Genomic DNA, 26,883 nt, shown 5'->3' with positions numbered 1-26,883 from the left:
CATTCTTGCTGCCACACTGATGCTACCAGCCCCACCCTGAGCCACTTCTCAGGGACTCACCTGAGGAGGTGGCAGCCCGCCTGCCCCTGGGGGACACACAGGCAGCATCTTCTTGATTTTGTCACTGCTACACTGGCAGGTGGGTGAGGGGTTCTTCATCGTCCAGTTCCCATTTTGGAAGAGGTCCTTGATGGTCTGGGGAACTGGGGCAGTAGTCCAGTCCTCGTCCCCAACCAAGCAAGGGGTATCTCTATAAAAGGAGACAGCAAGAGATGTAGGCTCCCCTGAAAGCACCCTGACTTTCCCTGGTACCTTAGAGAGCACAGGTTAGCTCTGTAGTAAGGGCCCGTGTTCCTAGCCCTACCATTTAAAGAAGACTGACTCCATCATATTTGCTCTCATGGTAGCTTGGGGAGCTGGGGAATAACAGAGGGCACAGGGAAATACAACATAAACAGGCTCCAGATGCTCAAAGTGAGCTCTGTTCAATCCAGCTATCTGACATCTATTGACACAATACACACGAAGAGTCCACTATGTGCCACACAGGGTTCTGCATCTTTGAGAGTCTGGTGTAAGCAATGCAAACTCTCTGCTTTCATGGATTCTGCATGCCCAGAAATCACTGGACAACAAGTCAACAAACCCAATTTTACACAGCCCCAAATAAAGCCAAGACAACAAAAAAGTACACGGAGAAAACACCATTGAAGCTAAAGACAAAACCAGTCAAAACACAAACAAGAAACTAGTTAAAGAACTGGGATGATGAGCTGGTGAGATGGCTTGGTAAGTAAAGGTGTCTGCAGTCAAACTGAGTTCAATCCCTAGGTCCCATTGTGGTAGAAAGAAAGGACCAACTCCCACAAGCTGTACTCTGACCTCTATACATGCACCATGATATTCATGTGCACACACACACACACACACACACACACACACACACACACACACACACACACACACACAAATAAACATAATTTAAAAAGAATTGGGGAGAATGAACACTACAGGCAGAAGCAGCTGGAAGTCGGGTACAAAGTCCCTGTGAAGAAATGAGGCTATTTTATATAGATGATGAACAACAGGAAGATAGTGTGACTGATGAAGGCGGGGGAGGGACAGAGGGAGGGAAGGAGGGAGGGAGGGAGGGAGGCAGGGAGGGAGGGAGGGTAGAGCCACATGACACAGGTATAGGTTATTTTATGCTCAGCAAGCTGGATATCCTGTATAGAATGGCAAAATCCAATGTATGTTCTATAATGAGTAGAGAACTGAGCTGAGTGGAGGAGTGCTCGAAGTATGGAAAGTGAGGGGGTCTATAAGCATCCTCAGAGACAGTGCTCATCTCTGCCTAGAACGCCAAACTGTTTGGAGCACATCACATGTCCCTTGTATCTCAGGCTTCATTTTTCCCTACTGGTAAAAGAAGAGTATAAAATGACTTGTTATTTCTAGTCTTTCTTCTGGATTCCCAATTTTCAAGATTCCACAATTTACAATAGAGTTACGATCTTTATCTTGTGAGTGTGTGTTTACAAATATGCACACAAGTGAACTACTTTTCCCAGTGATTTATCATTTCCTCTTTAAGGACTCTAAGACATCTGTCCTTTTGAAAACGTACACATGAGACTTCAAGAGGCTGAGACACACTAAAGACAACTGAAAAAGCATCCTACTCGGATTTCCTTCAGCCCTACCACTTTCCAAAAACCTGAAAGTCGAATTTCAGTATGAGCTGGCAGGGTGAAGCCCTTTCTTTCAGACTGCTTCAGAGAATCCTCGGTGCTCAGACAGCACATCTGCCCTCTGACATCACAGACATTTCTTTTATCTCTGTAGGCCAGCTGTCCAATCAGTTCTCTCTCCTATAGACCCAGTCTTTGCTGGGATCAATTCATGAATCCATACGGTTCAGCTCACCAGCTAATCACATTATCCTTTACCTCTTCCTTCCTTTCTATAAAAGCTTCACACAGAATCCCAAAGGTACTGTGAAATCAAGAAGACTCCGTGTCCTTCTACCCTCAGCATCTTTTTAGTTTTAACAAATACTGGCTGCTGTGTTTACCTCCCAGTAAGAACTAACTTTGAAGTACAAGGAATATCTATTAACTATCTGCTATGGTGAGTCTTCAATGTCTTCCAGAGACACATATGCTAAAGACTTGGCAGCCAGGTTGTGGTGCTATTGGCAGCTGGCAGAGCCTTTAAGTCACAGGACCTAAGAGAATATCGTTACATCATTGGGGACACACATTAAAAGGAAACATTGGGACCTCAGCCCTTCCTTTCCTTCTCTTGCTTCCTGGATTGGTTTTGATGATGTGAGCAGCTGTGTGCCACATACATTCCGCACCATGATGTCCTACTCCACTAGAGAACCCCCCCAAAACCCCAAAACAACATAGCCAACCAACTATGGGCTAAAACCTCTAAAACCACAAATCACCATAAATCTTTGCTCCATATAAGTGGGTCTTCTCATGACAGAACACTAACACAAAATCTAACATGTGATGGTTTGAATGAGAGCGGCTCCATGGGCTCTTATGTCTGAATACTTGATCCCCCAGTTGGCAAAACTATTTGGGAAGGATTAGGAGGAAGTGGCCTTATTGGAGAAGGACTTTGAGATTTCAAAAGATTCATGCCATGCACAAAATTCTGCTTCCTGTTTGTGGATAAGGATGTGAGCTGTCAGCTACTGTTCCAGCACATCCCCACCTCCTGCTGCCATGTTTTTCACTCCGGGTGGTCATAGACTCTGCTGGGTCTTGTATACTGAGCCACGATGTTCAGTGCTCTGACACAAGATTGCCATCTTCCCCTTTGTGGCTTGGAATTCAAAATTTTCTTTCTCTAGTTTTCTGTTACCTTGCCAACTCTCCAAGTTCCTTAGCTATCACTGTGTGTGGCTTTATGACCCCAGGAACAAATTCTGCGTAGGCCTGAAAATGTGAAGTTACCCCCACCAGCCACAGTTCTCTCCCCATCACTTACTTCTCCACAGCGTCCTCATGACTAGCTGCTTCTGTACATACACAGTCAACTGGCATATCACTGAGTTTATTGACCTACTATTTAAAACTTGTCCTAAATGTCTGGTAGAAATAGGCAACTGAACAAAAAGAAAGTGTCTGCTGTTATTTAAAAAAATCAGTATGTCATCCTTTCAAGTTAAGGTGAAGAAAATGATAAGCAAAGCTATAAACTGCACACTCTGCCCGTCTACGCTGGTAATCTACTGTCGTAGAAGATAGTGTGACTGATTTGTTTACAAATGTTGGTAATGACTTGTTCTAAAGGATGTTAGAAGATCCTATTTGTTCCTAAATTCATCCATTTGGTTACTCCCTGGCCTTTTAAAATAAAAACTAAAAGGCAAAATGATGGTGGTGACAATGTAACAGGTAATTGCACCAGAAAGAAAACCAGGAGGCATCACACGAAGCCAGTTTACAGTTGAAGTGTTACTCACGGGATTGGATTTCCTTCCATACATCGGGTCCCGAAGCCAGGGTCTCTGGTTAGAGCATTCAGGAGTTCCTGGGTGCCTGTGTCCTCTGGAGCATCATTACTGCAGGTACATGAGAGACATCTCCATCAACAGTGCATCTAAACAAGGACTGGGAGGTAGAGACGGTTTTCTACAAAACAGCCTCTACTAAGCACTTTCCAGGGAACAGGTTTTTAAAACCAAAACAAATAAAACACAGAAGCCACTTGCAAGGAGACTCGTATATTTGGCACTAGGGTAACATATGGTACCCCCAGTGAAGCATGTACAAAGAGGTTATATATGAAGGTGTGTGTGTGTGTATATACACACAAATCATATGTACTTCATTTGAAATAAAGAAAATCATTAAGGATCAGTATTTCAAAACTACTCTGAAAATTATCCATTTGACACAGACAGCTAGGACCTTCCAAAACCAGAAAGGCACATTTTATTGATTGTTTATGAACCATTAGAAAGTCTCAGAAATAATGGGGCTAGGTCACAAACCCATGCCATGATCTATAGGTATGGGCAATTCTGGGTCATCAGCTAGGAAGGGATCAAACAAATGTTTAACTGTAGAAAATGAAAATGATATCTACATATGATATATACATAGCATGTACACACACACACACACACACACACACACACACACACACACACACACACACCAGAAAGACTCCTCAGTTCTCAGTACAGCAAACACTGTTTGACCTGCCTCTGCCCTGAGGTACAGAACACAAACACTTACCTGACAAATGTATACTGCTCATTATACATCCAGGGCTGAAGTTCCAGGCTGGGGTACTTGCCAAAGGGTGGCACAATTAGGCTGAACACCAGAGCAATGCAAACAAAGACAGCTGGCAGGACAATCTAAACAGGCATTGGGGAGGGAAGAGACCACAGGAAAACTGTTAGAAGTCTAAGGGGCAAGCCCCTGAAAATCCATCCAGCCCCTCAGATTAGCAGCACAGGAATGAGGGTTACAGGCAAGGCCTATGGCTGAGTTCTATCAATGTATTTTTGGCAGCTAGGAGGCAAAGGAACCTGAAAATTAACCTTTTTCCTCCCAAGGCATTTCCTGCAACTGCTACCACAAGACTGGAAGCTATGGTCACCTGGCAGAGGCACAAGCTGGAAATGCCACAGAGTAAAGAGTAAAAGTGACTAAATGCTAAACCCCACTGTTTTCCCCCTCTAAAGGCTCAGAAAAACCAGCTTGGGTCATAGTCTCAGGTAGAAGGCTGAGAGAAACAGCCCTGGACCAGGAAATAGAAGACCTCAATCCTGGTTCTGTCTCTCCACTACAGGGGGATGTGACATCTGTAAATCAGGACTGGAACCAACTCTATATAGCAAGGCCCTTCCCCACCAGAAGTAGTGGCAGCCACTCCAACTCTCAGTTAGTGTTGCCCAGGTGATCTGCAGGGAAGACTCTATGGACATGTTCTCTATAGTGTGGAATATATAGAGTGAAATAAACATTTTATAGAGTGAAATAAACATATCCCACTCTAACTGATCAAGTCAGCATGCAAACTATGATATGTGGGATCTGTGTGCCAGTTACATTCTTAGATTTCTGGTATCCTTCACAGCAGTTAAACATAATCAGAGAAAAAAAATACTATATTTCTAATAATAAGTTCACTGTCAAGTACAGCTCAGCATGACAGCTCTTGTGCTATGAGCATTGAATTTGCCCAACCAGTTTTTCTAAATTGTATCTCCTTTTATGATCTCCTCTAAATTATCCCCCACACACTAATGTCAAACTCCATTATAAATAAATTCATTTTATTCTGCCAACAACCACACATCAGGATTCATTTCCAGATGAAGAATTAAAGTTCAAGGAATTCACTGGCCAGCAGATAAACAAATGGCAGGAAGCAGTACTAGTATGGACACAGAGTTAATATAGTCCCAGGATCTACCTCTTGACCATAGTCCTACCCCACCTTCACTGGTCCAAGAGTCTGCAGTCAATGAAGGCAGACACCAGCACATCTCACCTGAGCAAAAAAACCCTTCCTGCTCCGTCTCGCTATCAGCAGCCTTTTCCACAAAAGGGCCACAAACTGTTGTTGTGTGAGTTTCCAACCCTTCAGCTGGTAGGAGCCTTTGCCGTCCATCCCACTGAGCAGGTCTGTCTCCCTGGATTCTGTAAGAAGAAAATATGGAGGGTTACCTATATCTCACTGGCCCTACCCTCAGGTATCTTCAGCAAGTCGTGGTGGAAACTGGAGTTTGCAGCCTTCAGTATACCACAAAAGTAAAGGGTTTCATGAAAAAAAAATGTGCTTAAGAAAAAGTTCCAGCTCAAAGTTATATGCCTCGGTGTGTATACTTATCATCTGATAAGCACAGAAAAATGAAGATGCCTTGAGACAATCAAAGATGTGCTCACAAAGAACAGAGTAGCAAGTTGTTCTGATGGAATAAGTCGTCATTCAGTTCTTACATTCTAGGAAGTGGGTCATGTAGGCTGACACACATTGGTAATTGGTCTCCTATCTTTTGTAGGCTTGATAAAAAGTAGACAAACTGAAAACATCTAAGTCCTGACAATGAAACATGAAGTAAGAACAAAAGGCCAGACCTATTTATCCATACTGGAGAGCCAGATAATTTCCTGCTTCTCAAAATGTTTTATCCTTGTCTGAAACTCATGACTCCTAACTGGGGCACTTAGATAGTCTATAGATTTGTTTCATTTCATGCCTCTCTTCTCCATCTCAAATGTATATGGACACAGTCATTCAAAATACATATATTTAAGAACACAACCTCCCCCTTTGATTCCTTCAAAAATCAACCATCCATTCAACAATTTTCATTCACTGACTAAAACACCTAAGGTGTGCAAGAAACTGGGACCCTACAGAAATGACAACAAAGAAATGAGCTCAGAGCATGGAGAGGCCATCTTCTTATACCCATCTACAAAAATCTGAAGTGATAAAGTTTCAAGTTTGACCAGACTTGTCACATTGGAAAAGGGGCTTTCTCATTTTTTTTTTTACTTTTCTTCCGATACCATTGGGATCTGTGATCCTAGCCAAAGGCCATCAAAGAGATAGTGGAGAAACGCATAAAAGACAAATTCAAGTTCAAACAATAGAACAAAGATCTTGCCCGTTCAAACCTGGGTCTATGTCCGAGTCATTTGGATCAATAACATCATCTTCAGTGAATGGGTGCAGACAGCTCTGCTTGTCCCCAAAGGCCCGTCTGTTTCGTCTTGCTGGCAAAGTACCATCTAAAGGGAAAGGGAAGGAATCCCACGGTTTATTTATATGTACCACAACAAATCTTCCCAAAGCAAACCCATATGCTAAGAATGAGACTGCACCAGACTTATGCAACAAAGGGAAAGGTACAACAGGGTTTAGCTTCAACAGCCAGCAGAAAGCCTACCCAAACAGCTTACAGTCCACTCAGCCACTTACCTGAGGTCTCCGCATCCACCCCACTCTCTTCAGCCACTTTGAGAAATATCTGAAAAATCAGAGCAGGAGACAATGTAAGCACCCACTTTATGAAAGAACTGATCACTCCCCAAATCAGGTTATGGAACAGGCCCTTAAGACCAAGAAAGTGGAGACCACATTTATCAACAATTTCAGCTGTTTGGGGCAGAAAACACATCTTCAGGTGTGATAACTATCAATGTGGACAACTCCTTTCAGATTGAACAATACTTTATGATAGGAGAAGTTCATTCTGAGGCCATATATAATGAGGCAAGTTGCTTTCATCAGGTCTGTGGTCCCAGAGTTCTGAGCAGGACCACATTGTGATGACTTATCCAAGACATAATGGCCAAAGGGGAATGGGTTCCTTTTCACTAGAAGTAAACACTACAGTAAAGGAAATCTAAACGAGGTCACTGATTTCCAAACCTGCCTACAGGCCACTCTGCAGGAAGCATGCAACAGAAGTACAAAGTCATGTCTCCAGACATCTTAATTCAAAGGCGCAGAGGGGGCTTTAGAAATTTTATTGTTGGCACAAATGAGTCGGCTGCACAATCTACCCTGGGTGCCAGCCAGGCCAGTGACTGTTTACACCCCTTCCAGGCCTCAAGGCTTGTGACATTATGTCTCTCAAGAGAAGTGTTGCTAGATAATAAAGACAACCTGGGCTTTGAAGCCCAAACCCGATTCATAATGTCAGATCAACTTCTTTCACTATTAATTCTCATCCTGCTATGATCATTAAATAAGCTCTCAATGTTTAAAACAAAACACCAGTGCAGTGACACATTCCTGGGTATGCCCACACCCAGGGTAGTCTGCCAACACAAATGGATCCCATGGGCTTTTTTTTTTGTTTTTTTTTTCAAGAGAATGAGAATATGAAGTTGGATGGACAGAGAGGTGGGGAGGGCGACTGGAAGGAATTGGAAGAGGAGAATTAATATGTCCAAAATATATTATGTTCTCAAAGAGTAAGTAAAAACATCATTTAAAAATAAAAAGTACAGCTCGGCGTTGGTGGCACACGCCTTTAATCCCAGCACTCGGGAGGCAGAGGCAGGCGGATCTCTGTGAGTTCCAGACCAGCCTGGTCTACAAGAGCTAGTTCCAGGATAGCCTCCAAAGCTACACAGGGAAACCCTGTCTCAAAAAAACCGAAAAAAAAAACCCATATTAAATACAAAAAATAAATAAATACAAGAGTCAATGAATTTGAAGGAGAGCAGGAAGATGTATATTGGAAGGTTTGGAAGGAGAGAAAAGGAAGGAAGAAATGTTATAATTAAATTATAATCTCAAAAATAAACAAAATAAAGAAATCAAGTTCATCATCTGGCTCCAGCAGACTGTCCATCAATATTGGTCATTTACTACATGAGTGTTGGCACTAGGCCATAACACTCCTCACACCAGGGAACAATCCCAATGTTTCTATATATTTCTAACTCCCACTAAACTCTTCAATAGTTTACTGGGGTTAGCATTACCCAATGTCAATGACTTAAAATCTTGATAATCAATTCTATAGCAATCTTGTTCCCAGTGTAGGCTGCCTCTCTGGCCTCGGGATTGTTGAGTCTTTGCTGACAGCCACTAAGCTTACTTCTTCTAGGGTGGTCTCTGAGATGCCATAACTGGAGATGCCCAAGTCTGAGAGCCGATCATCAATCTCGTGGAAGAGTTCCACAAAAGCTCCCTCCTTAGCAGCTTCATATGGCAGCACATAAGTCAGCTCATGGCCAATGTCTTCTACCAGCCGGGCTTCAGACACATGCTTCCTGATGAGGTTGGAGATAGCAGAGACATCTGTGGGGATGAGAGTGTGAAGGTACTTGGTCATCTCAGTGATTTATAGCAGGAGCCAGCAGTCCCTGCCTTCTCCTTTACCTACATCTCAGAAGTACTACTTAGACACCATATGTTCTAAGATGCCAAAACCCATCGGCCCATTCGTCCTGGCCTGGAAACTCCAAGAGACCAAAGACTATCTAATTCTCCTTCATGTCACCAAAGTTAGGTGTACTTGTAGGTGCTAGGTGTCTGAAGGGTAAATGACTTGCTAATACTGAAACCTTATGTCTAATGTGTATGTACCAAGACTCTTCAATGGAGGAGGAGTTTGGAAACCATAAAACACTCTGCCCTTCTATAAACTTTGAGGTAGTGCTATCCTTCATTTACCACTAAAGATGGATAACCAAATAGTTTGTGGGAGCAGAAATCTTTCTGGACAAAGGCAGCTGTTGGGACTGGGTAGAGACAGCCAGCTCAGTATTTTTATTCCATATGGCACTGCTCAAGGCTCTCACATTTCCTACATGCTGAATTCAACTCCCTTCCTGCTGGCTTGGCCCTCCAACATCTCATCCAGGAGCCACTCCCCCCAAGGCATTCCCCAGACTCCCAGTCACATCTGTTCTCTGGAATACACCCTTCCAGCCCCAAGACCAAGCCCCATGCTCCCCAGCAAGCGTTAGGCCAAGCCACCACCAAGCTACATTCACTCCCCCAGCCACCCAGTCCAGCCCAGCCCAGCAGCAAACCTTGAGTCAGCGCCACCAGCCTCTGCACCTCTCCTCCTCTGCCTCCACTCTGCCCAGCTGCGGGGAGCTCAGGCACCACCTGAATAAGAAACCCCAGAGTCCTTACCGATGGTCAGCGTGTCACTTTCATGGTCGCTGCCCAGGCCAGCATCAGAACTGCTTTGAGAAACACTGTCCTCCTGATGGCAAAGAAGGAGGTGAGAAGGGTCAGGGGTCATGCTGGGTATAGACACTACCACCTTTGATGGAGAGAGCATCTAGAAAGTTCTATGGTATACAACCAGAGCATAAAGTTTGTTCTGGGAAGTATGCAGCTGGCAGCCATGGCTTCAGAGGCCACTGCTATGGTGTGTGTGCTCTGTGTGGATGGCCTCACTGTCTGGGGTGAGAGAGGTCAGCAAACTGAGTGATTGTCAACACAACTGTAAAGTCAGATCAATGCTGCCATGGGACATTTGCCGACAGTCCCAGCATGGGACTTACCTGACTTCTTATCTAGTTTAATGCTTCCCAAATGGTAATATGCATTCAGTTACTCGGGCACCATATTAACATGAAGTTATGGATTCAGTGGGTCTAAACTGGACCCAAGTCACCATGGCTCTAACAAATGCCCAGTTGAGCCTGATGTTCCTAGTCCTCAGACCACACTTGAACAAGGAGGCTCCAGTGAGAAGGAAAGTACGTAGACAGGAGTTGGAAGCTGGGGGTGCAGGTGGGTGGTATGGTTTGAAACACAAATAAGTCTCAGACACATAAAAGAGAAGCAAACAAGATTCAGGGTTTAGTCCCTGTACTTTCTGGGAGACCTTGAATATGCTACAAATTCCTACAAGCCTCACTTCTTTACTCTGAGATTATAAACATAGTACTGTCTTCCCTGGGTTGCTCTATTCTTTGAGATAAAAAATGTAACAAATATTATAAAGAGAACAAAAATGGACTACTACTATTACTTTCTTTCAAACCCACAGGTTATACATGGGGTATAGCTGTATATAATAAATATTTGATATTTCATAGTTTCAAAGTTAAGGTCAAATGAGATTTAAAGGCAATAAGCTTTAAAGGCAATAAGCAGGAATGGTGAGGCATTTTGTAGCCAAGGCTCTTCTTACCTCTTGGCAAGTCTCTTTTCTTTGATAGAATAAAGCCCGCAAAGGACTTTCTCCATCACCCAGGGTATTTCCAGATGGAAAATAAAATGGGCTGCAACAGAACTAGCATGGCTAGAACAGAGGTCTCCTGGGCCTTCCACACAGGAGCTGTGATGTACCACAAGGGGTCCACAAAGCAAGGGGAGTGTCACCTTATCTTCACAACACAGGGCATGAGTGTACTAGCCATCTAAGCCAACAAGCCCTGGTTGCCAAGCCCCCACAACCACCCAACATGGCCACTCACCTTTTTTAGACATGACACAGTGCTGCTACTGTTTCTGCAGGAACTGAGGGACGATTCCACATCTTTCTTGACCAGGGTCAGGTAGTAACCCGTTCCCAGCTGGTTCTTCAGAAACAGGGAAGAGCCCACACAGCACAGCTTTCCGTGGGAAATGATGGCAATTCTGTCCCCCAGGATGTCTGCTTCATCCATGTGGTGTGTAGACAAGATAATGGTGCGGCCTGCCAGGCACAAACACAAGGAGATGGGACAGTGGGACCTGTCAGTTCTCGATGATCATAGTGTCAGGGACAATAGAGATATCACATAAAAGAAAGACCTGGGGGAGGCCTTTCACCTCTGTAGACGTGACCCCAGGATGACAAAGCTTGAGGGACAACTGTTGCATTGTTACAGAAAGGAGGGCAGCATTTATCTGGGAACCCGCTCCACTGAGTGGGCAAAGAGGTTTACAGACATTCCCATCATCAGGGCCAAAGTGAACAGAACACAGTTCATGTTCATGAACCTTAGTTTACAGTGCAGCATAACTACACATGTGTACGCCTATGTCCTTTCTGCTCTTCTCATGGCCCTTCAATAATGAAGCATAAGCTCTAAGTATCTTGCAAACCAGGCCTCCTCCCTCCCAGAATAAGGAGGCTCCACTCTTTTCTTTTCTTTTTTTTTTCCACACTTTTCTTGAGAAGCAATTCTGTTACCCGAACAAAACCAGCCACAATTCTCAAGAGCCATCCTCTACCCCAGTTTGGGATTCAAAATAAGTAACAGCATGTACCTTGTCGGTATTTCAGCAGGAGCTCCCATATTCCCCTTCGAGAGTAAGGGTCCACACCTGCTGTGGGCTCATCCAGAATGACAACCTTGGATCCACCTACAAAGGCCAAGGCCACAGACAGTTTTCTCTGCATCCCACCTACAAAAGAGAGCAATGCACAACCTCACATGGTGAGCGGGGTGGGGGGGGTTGGTTGGTTGGTGGTGCTAAGAGATGACTGGAGGTGTCCATGTGGAGACGTGGAGGGTGTCTTGGACTCTGGGGTGTTTTCTAGAGGAGGAAGGAAGGGAAGATGGAGAAGGTGCCTGGGGCTCACCTGAGAGCTGGCTTGTTTTGCTTTTCAGCTTGCTGCGGGGTAAGCCAACATCCAGGGCCATCTGTTCCATCTCGGCTTTCACATGCTTCTCTGAGAGCCCCTTCAGGCGGGCATAGAACCAAATGTGTTCTTCGACAGTCAGCCTGAGAGAAAGAGGGGAAGGTCAGCTCTGGACGTAACTACTTTGGCATGTTTTTCTTCTCTTCCACACCATTTCTAGCCTTTGAAAAATAACCAGTTTCTAAAAAAGGTAACCAGAAGGGAGAATTTGGGGTACACAAAAAATGGGCCATGATAGGAGCTGCTTGGGATATGAAAGCTGAAATATAATGGATCATGTATATCCCATTCCCTGCAGGCCTGATCACAGGGCTTCAGACAGTTAAAACTTTAAATTCCAGGTTCACAGATTGGCCTCACTTCACAATTCTACTAAACCAAGTTGCCTCAGCATTCACGTGGAGTCAACAAACCTCAATGGGTTTCAAGCCCTATGTCTAAGGAATGGGAGGCCCCTGGGAAGCCCAGAAGCTCAAGCTACTGAATTTAGATAAGAGAACTTTAAGACAACTTCACCTCCTTTTCCCCCTGAAATCAAAAGGCATCATGGTCACCATGGGCCATAAGAGGTAAGACCCACCACCCTACACCCAAAGAAGGAAAATTCTTTAGTACCACTCTACTCAGAGCATCAGGACTCCCAGGTTACAAACAGAGGGTGGGGGAGGGGGGCTCCTCTGTGTGCTTCTGCTACTCACATGTCAAACAACACATTATGCTGGGGACAGACGCCCAGGTTCTGCCGGATGGAGCTCATCTCAGAGCGAATGTCCTTCCCCAGGATGTAGGCAGTGCCAGAAGTTGGGGGGAACAACCCAGTGAGTATTGACCTGAGGACAAGAGTAACAAATACAAAAATCAGGCAGACCCAGTCTCACCTCTCCTCAGTGCTGCAGAGTCAGGGCAGGAAGAGCAGATCATACCACTGGACACTCTATTACTTCTGAATGGAATCTAATAGATTCTCATGGAGCAAAGAGGCCATTTGCTTTAGTGAATAGCTAAGCACAAGCCTATGTCTTAGAAATGTTTCAGTAACAGCATCTGAAAAAACGAAACTCCTAATTTACAGCAGGATGTGCTCTTTAAAACATTTTACATGCTTAACATCTTGTACAAAAAAAATGAACAAATAAGAACATGTATTAAAAGATAGAAATGTTTGTGTGCATGGCAGAATTTCTGAGTGTCTTAGTCATGTGTCATGTTCATAACACACTGGTTTTATGTTGAAAAGCAAAGACAATCAGCCACCCTCAAAGATCAAATTCTGGAATGGTGGGGGTTAGGGTTAGGTATTTGGGTTAGGGGAACAGGGGGACACTGTAGACTGTAAGTTAACTGATGTTCTCTGACCCTTATTGGGTCCTCACAGGACACAGAGAAAAGAGCAGAAGAGAACTACCCGGGCCTTCTCTCATCTGATCAGAGACAGACTTCCTGGAAGTGTCCTTCTTCCTCTAGCTTGTTTAATCTTTCTTTCCAGTCTCTTGCTTCGCAGCTCTGAACCAACCCACTCAAAAATAGACCAACTCAGACTCCAAGGAATTCTGAGCAGTGCAATGGGAATGGTCATCAAAAGGTCCCTGCCTGTTTTAGACTAAAAGAAAAATATCCAGCAAAATCTAGACCTCCATGCTCATGAATAACTGGGACATTTTCTCTCACTGGGCCCCACTCTTAGCACAGTGACCAATTCGATTGTCTCAGGTCTTCATTTCTGAGATGGCATTTCCCACGTCAGATCTTGTGAGAGCCACACCCTCTTCTTACATGGTAGTGGTCTTCCCCGCTCCATTGTGACCCAGGAAGGAGGTGATCTGGCCCTCGTAAAAATTTAGCGCCAAGCCATCCACAGCCACCTTCATGCCATCTCGGTAAACCTTTACCAGGTTCTGAATGGACACACCCAGCCTCAGATGAGTAGGTTCCTCTTCCATGCAGACTGTGACAAAAGAGAACAGACAGAGGTGAGACCACAGGAAACACTGACCTAAGCAGCAGAGTAAACAAATACAAAAGTCTGTGCTTAGACCATTAGAACCTCAAATGTTGCACACAGAAGATAAAATAATTTAAGCCCTTTGGGACATGCGTGCTGATGGTAGGGATGAACTGAAAACATTAGTCTGGTGATGAAAAATGCTGTAAAAACAATTAATATACAGGGTGTGAACTGTCATTTTAAAAACAGCTAAAAGTGTCATGCATGCCCAAGAAAAAGCAGTAAATGATTAGGATACATCACAATTTGAATGGATCTCAAAAGAATTATACTGAGTGAGGAAAAGACCCACTACCAAAAATTGCCTATTATCCAGTCCCATTTCCATAATAATCAGGAAATAATAAAATTGTAAGAATCGAGAAGAGTAAAGCAGAAGAGAGAGGCAGCCATGGCTGTTAATCTGTATCATCAGTGAGCTCTGGAGTGATGAGACAGTTCTGCATCTTGACGGACAAGCTAGAGCACACATCCACATACATGATAAAATTTCCCAGATATCACAAAATGGGTGTGGAATGAGGAGTCCAGTGGTCTGTGAACAGTACCAATACCAGTTTGAAACTATACTTCAATTTCAGGTTCATGAACAGGGAACACTGGGGGGACCCATGAAGAGGACAAAGGAACCTCTTCACATACTTGTCTGGAAACTTCTTGTGAGTCTGCTATTCTAAATCAAGCAGAGACCTTTGTGTGGTTGGGTGGTTGTTCAGGAAAGAGAGCAACTGACTGCTGAGAATCAACACAGGCAGCTCAGGGAAGGGAATGCTGAGACAGCGGTGGAAGGAAAGAAGAAATGGAAAGATTGAAAGTCAGGCTAACTACTTATTCCTCCTGGCTGCATAAACTAGCACATTGTCCAAGATGGGGGAGATAAGGGTATATTGATCATACTATTCTTTCCTACAAGTGGGGAAACAAAGAAACTGCTCCTCAGGAGCTCCTCAGGACTCCCATTAAGTCAGTGCACAGGAAAGCAATGGCATGGGTGTATTTTGGAAAGGGGGTATTGCATGGGTTTTCTGCCTCTAATGTGGCTTTAGAGTATTTTTTAATGTAAGAGGGATGCCCTTCCCTGGTAGGGACAGCAGCACCAAGTACAGGGGAGTGGGTGTCAGCAGTAAGTACTTACTTTCTGATACTCCCTTCTGGCTGGAACCAAGGTGGCTCTTCTCATCAATTTCCTCACCAAACCAGTAGGACTTGGTACAAGGAAAATACCAGGGCCTGGGAATTCCATACTGTCCTGAAAGCAAAGCACAGGCATGATCCAAGCTGATGCCATCTCAGCATTTCTGATGTCGTCTAGCCAGACCCTCTCTCTCTCTCCTTGACAAGATCTTTGGGGGAAGGAATACACTGGAACTAAGGTGGAGGCAGACCACTAACTTGTGCTCAAACCCAGTATGTAGATCATATATTCTGCATCTCTCCATGGCTTCCCAACAACTCCAGATGGCAACACCATCCTCACTTTAGAGATAAAGAAAGTGAAGGACACATAGCCTATTCAAGGTCACTTACCCAGTAAATATGGATTCAGAATTTGAATCTCAATCTATATGATGCAAATTGCATAATCAATGGAAGAAGTTCAGATACGGTTAAAAAAAAAAATAAAAATTACATATAGACTCCCTTGGAGCAAAGTCAGAGGGTGAACTTCACCTCCTAAAATTTGATCTTGCATGGAAATGTATCCCAAAGAGGTTTTCTGGTTTCCTGTTTCACTTGGCAAAGAAGGTTAAGGAAAGCATCAAAATTAATTGTTCCCACACACTAATTTGACTTAAACCATGGGCAAGTGCTGAGACCTAATACATTATATTATTCATAACTTGTAATTAAGAACTACAAGCCCTCCTAGGGCTTCCATCTCTGGGGACATAACTCCAGAACTCAGGCAGCACCGAGAGGAATCTACTAGACTCTAACCCAGTGTGGTCCAACTGGGGTCATCTCCAAGCACCAGCGCTTAACAGCCTTGTGACCTCAGGCAAGTCACTTACATTCTCAGGTCTCTCATTCGGGAACTGTTTGCAATAGCAAACACTCCAGGGCAATCTTCAAAATCAGAGGATGTAAAGTACTTTGCACAGTACCTGGCCACAGGACTCAAGCATGAGGGACATGGTGGTAGTAACAGGTGTGCTTTCAGCACAGGTGACTTTCCTAGTACTATTTGCTTTTCACAGGTTTAAAGCCCAAGCCACTTCCGAGGGAGCCCCCTCATCCTTTAGCAATTGCAACACAAAGAAAGGAAAGATCTACAGGCAGAAAGGGTCTTCTTGTATCAGTTAACCAAAGCAGTCTGGAAGCGTGGGGTACCTGGAAAGACAGCTTCGATGTACCACGTCATCACTCCATAGAGGAAGGTGTCAAACAGCATCATGGACACTGCAGTGGTGAGATTAAAGCCATCTTCCTCCACCGGGCTCTCAAAGAGATTGTCCCATTGTACCCCGATGCCTTGCTCCTCAAAAAGGGCAAAGTATTCACAGCCAAATCCAAAAGCCACAGGAGACAGAAGGCTCTGAGAGAAAAAGGCAAAAGTATTAGGATAATGCCACTGTCTCTCTCATTTTTCTCTTCTAATGTAATTTCCACCTTGAGAAAGATGAATTTGCAAATTACATCAATTATAAGGCATGTAAGTATTCTCCTAGAGTCCCTTTGGAGACAGGACTCCCTTACAGCATATAAAATGATTTCATTTATAAGCACTCATTATGCACACACATTTCAGAAATGCATGCATGAGAGCAGGTGAGACTTTTAGAACTGTATGCTTCCCAAGATATTCCAAGGCTCAGCAATCCTGTCCCCCATTCAGCCTCCTATAGTGACATCAAAGACTTTTTCCCTGATCAGTCATTGAGTATTCAGGATCAGAAGAGCTACTTTAAGGTTTGACATCCATGAGACTCAGCCTGAGGGACCTGCAGCATGCTGAGAGCCTACTAATATTAGTGACCCATGGCGCAGCTAGTGAGTGGCTTTTACTGATATTCTCACATGCTCAAAGACCACACCTACACACGAGAGGAAAAAATGTCCTGATCAGGGATCTGTGGGAGGGAAAGTCATGTTCAGACTTATTCAGTTCAGAAAATATTACCTAAGTCAAATACCAAAATGGATACAAGAAAGACGAGTCATAAATGAACCACTTGTGGCCGCAAGCTATCCATGGTCATGACTTTACTGTGATCTTATTATGGCCAAAGAGCTAGAAGACAAGGGGTAGATGTGGTATCTACTGCTACACTAAATACATTCCCCAATGTCATTTATATCCAACATGTTCAAGGTACAATCTGATCTCTGACAAAAATCAAATCCAACTAGTGCTCACTGTAAGGGCGAAGGAGGAACAATTGAGTAAGAGAGGAGTTCAGAGTGAATGCCAAATCCCCAGGGGTCGGGGTCAGGAAGGACTACAACTCTGGAGAAAGACTAGCGTTACTCACAGCAAAGATCTTGATGGAGAAGCCCACGTAGTCCTGCCAGGCTACACACAGGACATATGGCAGGTACAATGTGAAGTAGATGATGCCCCCACAGGCTGCTGCCAGGTTGGCCCGGGAGAAGAGCGTGCTAATGAGGAAGCACTGTAGGATGGTCACCACGGCAAACACAGACAGGAAGACGAACACTACGCTGGGATCACTATAGGGCAGCAGGTTTCCTAACTGGAGAAGAAGAGACTGGATAAATGTGTGACCTTGGCAAGCCCAGTCACTCGCTCATGTAATCTCAATGCTAGTTTCCACTCATAATTCTTTCAGAGATAATGTAGGGGAACCACACTGTTCAGTTTTCTGATGCAGAAATCAAACCCAGGAGAAATACCTTACTTGAGACTACACATTTAAAAAAAAGCCACAGCAGAATTATGGTAAGTGCGAAGTTCAGGACCTTCTACTTGATCTCAGTGGACAATATTGCTCTCTGTTTCTCACAGAGATAATGATACCTGGCTTCTCCTCATTCAAGGACAACCACTGCCCCTAAGAAAAAGTTGTGTGGGACAACAGCCCACTTATCCTCTCTCTCCACCAACCTAGAAACAGGCCAGGCAACCTTAACCTTACCCTGGTAGCTACAAAGTCTTCATGTATGCATAAATGCTTGTGAATTTTCCCACAGGACCCCTACCCTTGTACAAGGCTTAGGTCCTTGCCCTTGGATACCAGAGTATAAATAAACAGGTTGCAAATAAATCTTGGTCTGTCATCCTGGCACGATTTAGAGAGGCTCTGGCCTGCCCTGGGAACTCCATGGGTTACTATAAGGTTACTCAGCGAGTGCTCAGGAGTAATATATATAGCTAGCATTAAGATGAATATTACATTGTCTTGCTTTGTGCTCTCTCTCTCTCTCTCTCTCTCTCTCTCTCTCTCTCTCTCTCTCTCTCTCTCTCTCTCTCTCTCTCTCTCCCTTTCCTCCCCCGCTGGAAAACACTAACTTTTATAAGAGGCAGCTTTGTATGAAATAACGATGAGTTAAGAAAGCTGAAGAGTAGATTCATGTATGAGACAAAAATTTCACTGCCCAGACTCCACTTTAAGGGAGGGCTTGCCTGTCTGCAGATAAAAGACATCCAGATGTTAGCGTCTCTGTTGTCATAGCTAGGAGAGCTTCCAGGCCCTAGAACACCCCTTTCCCTGGTGAGCCCCATCCAATGACTGACTAAATGGGAGAGAGGATGTCAGGCCTTAGGGATAAGAATTTGGGCTTCTTCTCAGTTCAATGTGGGAAACTCCTGGACAAGCTATAAATTCTCCAGAGCACCCCACTGGGTTGTTGAGACATGGTTCAATTCCTCTCTCTGCATGAGCCAGCATATGTTCCATCCCTCCAGATACTGATCCCTACTAATATCCATATAGCAAAGTCTGCCTCAGCCTCTTCCTCCAGACATCCAAACTGTAGTATAACCTTCTGACTATTGCTTTTACCAACTTGAAAATAATCCCCACCCAACACTCCTAAGGATTGACCCTGAAGTACAGTGTGGTGCAGGTAAATGTGTGCTTTTCTGGAAGGAGAGAGGCCCCTTTACCTTCAAGATGATGACCAGCAGGCCAGCACTCACAAGCAGAGGGATGAGGCTGCTGATGAACCAGCTAAACCAGAGAATACCATTGTCCAGGCCCATGATCCGCATGGTCTCCTTCAGCCGAGCCTCCTTTTCATATACAATGCCCTTGATGATCACAGCAACAGAGTAAATCCAGGCCAGGGTCATGAAGAGGGGCATGGACCGGCTCATCACCCGAAGGAAACTGGAGACACAGATGAAAAGCATGGAAAAAAGCTCTTGCATATTAGAGGGAAAACTACATTTGGGTCACCAAGGGAAGGCCCACTGGACTCTCAAATGACCAAATGTTTCATTAGCAGTAGACAGAGATGAGAACCTTGGCTGACAGAGTGCAGCCATCCAAAATTTCTTTAGGGGATCACTTTAATAACTAGGAAATAGTGGGGATAATATTAAAATAAAGGTAAATTACTTTACTAAGTACTAAACACTAAAGGAGGGGACAGAGTCCAAGGGTCAGGGTCTCTAATCACCTCCTATTGACGTGCATTCACTCCCACACTGTGCAGAAACATGCATGTACTCCACATGGAGCTGCTTGTTTAATAAAAAAACAGGCTGGCTTGTTGGTACACTCACATGTCATCAACGTAACAGGGGTAGGGCATCTGTTGCACATAGACACCCGTTTTCTTCTCAGTTCCCGTCAGCACTCTGATGATCGCTTGCTCTACCACATCCTGCAAGTAGGCGAAGCCCCCCCAGACATATCGCATATCCTCAAATGGGTCAGCCCGGGGACCAGGGTCCCAGTACCTAAAAGCAAACAATAGACATACTGGAAAATCCAATTACCCACATTTCCCACACACTTCCTTGGCTACTATTCCTATTTTTTAATCTATTCCTATTTCAATTGATAAATACATAGATTCTTGAATAGAAATAATCACAATGAACACACTCCTTATGGTATATTTTTTCTTTTCTCCTTAGGTATAACGTTACATCAGATAGACATACTAAAATTTCAACTACCCACTCCCTTTTATCGCTTGTCTGCTTCTTTTTATAAAAATGTGTCTGGCTAGCACAGAGACCCCCTAAAGGCTTTTCTTTCTTTCTCCTGACTTTTAAGTCCTTTCAGTTAATCTTTTGAACAGGAATGCTGAAACGGAAAGACTAATATTTTATGGCCTTTGATTAACAGTCCCCAGCAATGCAGTTTTAGCCAAGTCATGCTGCTGCTACTGATTTGTTGTTGAAATTCCTTCCAAACTGCTAACAGAGAACCAACAGTCATAAAAGCCATCTAAATTATCTTCTTGACCTTTGCAACACTGGGCTTGTGTGATGGGATTCTACTTACCCATCCTTGATCTTATTGGTCCTCTCGACATTGTCAATGTCCATTCGGATCTTGTACTTCACGTGATGGGGCAGCTCCACACTGTCAGGAGTGAGCCCTGTGAACACAATCCCAGCCCAGAACTTCCTCTCATCCAGCAGCTCCATGGACTTGTTGATGAGTCGGACTTCTGTTGGAATGGGCTCCAGCTTGTTCAGGTTGACACACTGACATAAAAGACAGCCTCATTAGAACACTGATGGCCAGAAAGACAGCTGGTAGACACCACTCAGTCTCCACTGAGAGGTGGGAACTGGTTGCCCGAATTTATCACTCTTCAGCACCTAGCCCTCTCAAAAGTAGTTTTCTGGGTTTCAACCAAGCTTAGAAATGAGATTTATGTGAAATACTGAACATTACTTGTATTGTTTCTGTGAGGGGAAATGATCATATTTTATGCTCTTCCATTTTCTTACCAATGTTGAGTCACAGCAACTAACCACTTAAAATCAGATAAGGAAAAATTCTATCAGCCCTTTTCCTTTCCATCATTTTTAGGGTTAGTTTTACAGTTCCAAATTAGATTAGATAAGTTTCATAAACAATGCCTTTATAAGAGAGCAATTTATTACCATTAGAATCTAGAATACCAAAACATGGGAACACCGAGAAGATAATGGATAGAAACACTGGAGTCTATTTGAAGTAACGCTGGAAGTAAGCTTATTTACTTATGAAGCAGTTCATCTAGGGTTTATCTTGTCCGCCGGGCCTGCAGGATATAGCTGTACATGATACCGCACATTCATTCTAAGCTCTCCTTCTGCCTTTAAATTTACTGCAACATTTCAAAGGACAAAGCCCTTTGAAAGGATGTGCACAGCAGAACCTCACCTCCATGAAGCGAGATATCGTCTGGATTGCCTGGTTGGTTTCATTGAAAGCTTCTCTCCATGTATACACGGAGCCATTTGGAGACTGAACATCCTCTGGGTTCTTGGCCAGAAATGCCATGATGTCTTGAGCAGTCCAATCTAATCCATCCAACTTCTGTTCCCAAAATCGATCATTGCCTCTGCTGTCCAACAGTGTCTGTCATTCCAGGAAGAACGTGTAAATAGGAAACATCAAGTTCATGATAATGAGCACTACAAGGACACACCACACTTCTTTTTATAGGCTCAGGCTCCGTTTGTGTGGGACACATTAATAAGGCTTCTATTGACAAAGAAGAAGACTGAAGTTGAAAACCCATGACTAATATTGGCCAAGATGAATTGATGGGCTGAGACACAAAATCAGACTTCTGAACTCACAGTCCATAGGTTTCCCACTGTACCAGACAGTGGTTAACTGTTTTAACTCTAACAACAGTAATATAGTGTGCTCAGGGATCTACAGGCATCATAACTCACACAACTCCATGACGGTGTAGCTTTGATACTGCCCATTTCACACACAGGAATAATCTAGCTGATGAATGGGAAAGCCAGGTTTGAAAACATAGGCTCGCTGATTCTAGTGTACCACTGCATCGAATCTCCCCTCTCTTTTGAGACATGGTCTGATGATGCCAAATAAAAACCTCATCTCTAGGCTGAGCCCATGTTTAAGGCTTAATTTACGGAAGAAATATTGCTGGTTAATCCAAGTAAAAGACGGTCTTTCCGAACCCCAGAACAAATGGGTCATGATGAAAAGGAGGACTGTTTCCCATCACCTGTCAATGTCAAAAAGGTCACAGGTAAGCCATTCTGGTCCTCAACCAGCCAGTCCAGGGAAACTGGGGCAGCAGCCTGCACAGATGCCCTTCCAGGAAAATTGGGCAACTGCTGACTGAGCAAAATGGAAACATCTGTCATGCTCATTTACCAGTTTCCAGGGGAAGCAAGAGGCCCTTGCTCTACCGAGCTGGATCTCCGAAAGCCCAAGAACACCATCCTTAATCAGTCTTCTTTTCACTAACCTTGCAAGCTCTTCCCCTGGGTGGCTTCTTTGTTGTTTTAATGGGAACGTAATGATTTTACAGACTTTACCTACTAAAATTTCATTAACTATTCCTGTACTACATAGCATTTAGTCTACCTCCAATTTCCCATAATAACAATTACAGTAATAACATTTTCTCTCGCATGATGACTTCTTTTAAAATTATTGCCATAGGATGCATCTCTGGGGGGAGGGGTGGAACAAAGGTATATAGCACATGACTCATTCTTTGTGGATTTTGAAACTTCCACTTCAAATTGCTTTCCACGAGTGAGTAACAATGCACACTGTCACCAGTGAGGTACCAGTATAATTTTTTGGTTAACAGATACAAAATTGCACCTCACAGAAGTCCAGAGGCATGAGTTATCAATTCCGAAATGACTTTATTTGGATACGTGGACATGAATGAACAAATAAGAGCAGAGAGATGGGATGGTGGCATTTGGGGTGAGCCCTCCCCAGTGTGGCTGCTAAACAGTATAGGGCATCCAGACCAAGAGGACATCAATACCAAATGAGGTCACTGACCCTATGGCATCTCCAGGGAGCCTGAAAGGAACAGAAGACCTGACATTTCACACAAAGTACTAGACTAGGGCCTGGAGATGAGGGGCCATGTCCAGTTCAGAACAATTTTAAAAAAAATCTCAGGTTAGGTCAGTAGATGCTTAGACTCAAGAGGAAAGTGTCTAGGATCTGCAGGATGTACAACACAAAAAGACAGAGCCAGAAGCAGGGACATGGGAGCCTAAGGCAGAAAAGTAGGAGCTCCAGGCATCACCTTGTATAACAGTCACAATGCTGAGGACTGAGAAACCCAAGGTGGTGGATTAAAGTAGTATTCCTTAGGTCAGGGAAGAATGCACTGGAATAAAGCCCCTCTGATTTCCACTGACAAGGTGTCAATTCCCAACTTATATCCCCAGCTCAACCACCCTATGTATTGCAGACACCAATAGCCTCCTGTTGGCATGCTCTCCGACTATCCAGATAGAAGTCAAGACTCCTGGTACCCTCCTCTTGCTGCCTTTCTACCATAAGCCATTACCAGACCTCCTCTTTTACACTCAGCCCTGGCTGTTCCCTCATACACTCTCTGCCTTGCATCCGTTTGTCTCCTACAGTAATGCATCTACACCTCCACTTCCTTAAAGCCACCTGATGCCGCCTGTAAAAGATCCTCAGCTTGACACAGAGGCTCTCCAAGGTCTGTCATGCCTTTCCCTCCAGTCTCTGCTACTTTACTTCCTATTCCACACCCAGGATTCTCTGAAATAAATCCCTAGTGAACACTACCACAGGTTTATAAGGACTCATCCCTTGAGAAATGAGAGTTCATGAGCAGCTGCAGTCTCAAAAGAAACTCTTGATTTAAAATCAGGAAAGGCCAGGCACAGTGGTTCATGCCTGCAATTCCAGCACTGAGAGAAGCTGAAACAGGAGGAGTGCCTTGAGTTTGAGGTGATCCTGAGCTACATAGTGAGTTGCAGGCAAGTCTGAGCTATACTGTGAGACCTTGTTTGGCTTGGGGAGGATGGGGGGTTGTTTTGTTTTATTTGAGTAGGGGAATATCTATGTATGCCCAAATTCAGTTAAAATTCTTCAAGTCCCTTCACTCTCAGACAGAGAACAATCTCAAATGGTAGAAGTATGGATCCCAAGGAAAAGACCAGGGAAACAAGGCCTGGGGCATATGCTGAAGTGTACAGTGTTTCCTGTGGGAGGACCACATTAATCCCTTAGAAGAGAAAGACTGGAGCTGAAGGGAGAACCACGCACCAAGAGTGTGAATGTGTAGTAGTACCGTGACTCAGCATGAATGTGTAGACTGTTGCTCTTGATTTCCTCACCCAAGTCCCCGTGTGTAGAAAGAAGCAGCAAGTTAAGAATTCTGCATGGGTGTAACAGCACTCATTTATCAAAGAAGACTGGCTTCTCCAGCTCCTGCAGCTCCTTGGTCAGTAACCTGTCCCCACAGGGGACTCAGAGCACTCCTAAACTTTGAGAGAGCTCCCTCAAGATGGGTAGTCTCTAAAGCCCGGCATCCCTCAGGTCACAAAGGTTCAAGACGAGAAGCCTGGCAAAAATCCTCCCTTGCTTCTTGATAGCAGAAAAAAATAAAAGGAAATGGCCTTGCTCACCATGGCAATAGGAGGCTGACTAATGATTCCCCGCTCAAGCCGAGGCAGGGATGATGTGATTAAATGGCTCTCATGATGACACAAAGGGGACACTGCATTCTCACACTGCTCTCCTTTGGGCACTGATCATCTCTGGGGCCCTTGTCTCTCTCAAGTGGCTCTGGCATGTTTCATGCAATTCCCTCCACTCCATGGCAGCAATGCTGCACTCAACCTGTGCCTAGGGACCTAGTACCTCTGTCCTATCTGCATGCCAGATCATGTGTCTGTTCCCATGTCTCCTTCTAAGACCTACTGAGGCACCAGCAGACTACAGAAGATGCTGTGCCCACCTTAGTGACTAGAAACAAAATGAAACTACTCAGTGTCCTGCAATCCCTGAACTCTACTTCCAGTTTCTGGTCTTCACTGGCTTTTGTGCAAAACTGCTAATGGGCCATGGGGGACACTGAAGCTGACATACCAAGTGCTACCACTGCACCTTGGTCTTTGCTTCTACAGAAGGGGTGGCACTATGGCTTCAGCTATTCTTACTGTATCTCAATTGGTTTAACTTCCAGCATTATCATCAGGTATTTCTGGGAAGATGTCCAGAAACAACTTCTAGACCAAGCAAGTAAAGTGAATAGAGAGACGCTCACCCGAACAAGGTCCATCTCTTGGCTGCTCTCCATGAAGGTCCAGAGTTGGGGGCTGAGTTCTTCCCACATGCCCTCCAGGTCATGGAACACAGCCAGCTCCTGGAAGGTCTTGTTCACCTACAGTCAGGTAGGGAACCAGAATCCATACAAATAGAAGAGAGATAGAGGCAATGAATATTCCAAGGTTTCCTGAAAAAGGAAAATCACCCATCACAGAAACCCCTGCCCAGTCCTTTCCCTTCCTCAGGAAATCCCTCCTGTAGCTATAATTCAAACACTCAGGGCTGGAGAGCTGGCTCCCAAGTTACATGTGAAATTTTTTTTTTGACTATTTAAAAGTCTCATAAAGGCCATGAAGCTACCTTCATTTCCTGTCTCTAATTCTGAGAAGAGTCTGGGGACAGAGTCCTACACCTGGGCAGCTTACCTCAGCCATGACCTGCCTTGTAGCTGGAGTGTCAGGTGTATACAGAATCTTTCCAACAAGCAGTGGCTTCAATGCCTTCCAAATAATTCGAGAAAGAGGACTAGACTCCAAGTTCTTCATCAGATCATTGCAATAGGGAGCTATTAAGAAGACAAAAGACAGACACTCGCTTATATACATGGCCAGATACCAACAGGAACTTAGAAGGTTGGAGGCACATAGCCAGCAAGGGTACAAATCCCTGTTCTACCACCTACAGTCATGTGGTGAATTAGCTTCCCTTATCTGAGCTTCTGTTTGCTCCACTGTAAAAAGAAAAGTTCATAACATCTACGTGTAGAGCTGTGAAGAGGATTAGCTGAGGTATTTCCTGTGAAGTCTCTAAAGTGCTCCAAGCTTGAAATAATCAGGCCCTCTCTAAGACTCAGATCTGAGCTGATCTAGAAGGACGTCTTGACACACCATCCTAACTCTAGCCCCATACCCAAAAGCCAACCCCCACAGCTGTTTTCACTGAAAATAAATGGGATTCTTATTGGGGAAGCCAGAGGGCTGTGTCTAGACTTTAGTTTCAAGAAAAAGCCAAGCATTCCCTTAATAATTAGGTAGATCTTATCACAAGTATATTTGTATTTAATAAAAATTCAGAACTGAAATATCCAAAGTTCAAACAAACAAGCAGACTTTGCTTCAGATAACACGTAACTTCTATATGCTGTTTCATAAACAGATGATCCAACACCAATAATAAAGATAATGGAATTGGGGGCATCCTAGGGAACAGTCCATGGCCTCATTCATGATATGCAAGCCCACCTAGTTGTATTACATCTCCAAAGCCAGGATTTGTGTTTTTAAAGACTTGGCCTCCTATCTGTTGTGTAAGTGAGAGATGCCCTTGGGTGGATTTGTAAACTGGGGAAGAACAGATGGTTTCATAAAACTGCCTACACCACCACCCTCCTCAGGCTTATAGAGCTACTTGTAAAGTTCTGGAGTGCTGTACTCCAGTGAACGCAAGGCTCTTGTGTTACAGCCACAGCAAGAAGCCATCTCACTCTAAGTCTGAAAGACACGCCTGCGGCTGGAAATAGAGAAGGGCTCAGCTGCATGGTGTTTTCAAGGAAAACATGCCATTGTCAGACTGTAACACTGGATCCCTGCTGTCGCCAGGCACAGGAC

At 44.3% G+C, this 26,883-nt stretch overlaps 1 protein-coding gene across 1 annotated transcript in view; it reads right to left on the bottom strand.

The window, feature by feature from the left end:
* Abca1 (ATP binding cassette subfamily A member 1) overlaps window positions 1-26,883 on the bottom strand; it is a 128,882-nt gene that overhangs the window by 28,533 nt on the left and 73,466 nt on the right. Inside the window, exons 10-31 of the mRNA XM_027403085.2 lie at window positions 25,702-25,841; window positions 25,275-25,391; window positions 21,395-21,592; window positions 20,522-20,727; window positions 19,792-19,968; window positions 19,171-19,393; window positions 17,576-17,797; window positions 16,434-16,638; window positions 15,238-15,351; window positions 13,871-14,042; window positions 12,796-12,927; window positions 12,038-12,180; window positions 11,722-11,859; window positions 10,944-11,164; window positions 9,646-9,718; window positions 8,600-8,802; window positions 6,967-7,015; window positions 6,663-6,776; window positions 5,530-5,678; window positions 4,263-4,387; window positions 3,485-3,583; window positions 61-250 (exon numbers count right to left, since the gene is read on the bottom strand). Of these exons, the coding sequence (XP_027258886.1) occupies window positions 61-250; window positions 3,485-3,583; window positions 4,263-4,387; window positions 5,530-5,678; window positions 6,663-6,776; window positions 6,967-7,015; window positions 8,600-8,802; window positions 9,646-9,718; window positions 10,944-11,164; window positions 11,722-11,859; window positions 12,038-12,180; window positions 12,796-12,927; window positions 13,871-14,042; window positions 15,238-15,351; window positions 16,434-16,638; window positions 17,576-17,797; window positions 19,171-19,393; window positions 19,792-19,968; window positions 20,522-20,727; window positions 21,395-21,592; window positions 25,275-25,391; window positions 25,702-25,841 (3,410 nt within the window). The remainder of the gene's footprint in view (window positions 1-60; window positions 251-3,484; window positions 3,584-4,262; window positions 4,388-5,529; window positions 5,679-6,662; window positions 6,777-6,966; window positions 7,016-8,599; window positions 8,803-9,645; window positions 9,719-10,943; window positions 11,165-11,721; window positions 11,860-12,037; window positions 12,181-12,795; window positions 12,928-13,870; window positions 14,043-15,237; window positions 15,352-16,433; window positions 16,639-17,575; window positions 17,798-19,170; window positions 19,394-19,791; window positions 19,969-20,521; window positions 20,728-21,394; window positions 21,593-25,274; window positions 25,392-25,701; window positions 25,842-26,883) is intronic.

Source organism: Cricetulus griseus, chromosome 2 (genome assembly GCF_003668045.3).
Source record: "Cricetulus griseus strain 17A/GY chromosome 2, alternate assembly CriGri-PICRH-1.0, whole genome shotgun sequence".
NCBI classification, from domain to species: domain Eukaryota; kingdom Metazoa; phylum Chordata; class Mammalia; order Rodentia; family Cricetidae; genus Cricetulus; species Cricetulus griseus.
This window is presented reverse-complemented; position numbering and strand designations above follow the sequence as displayed.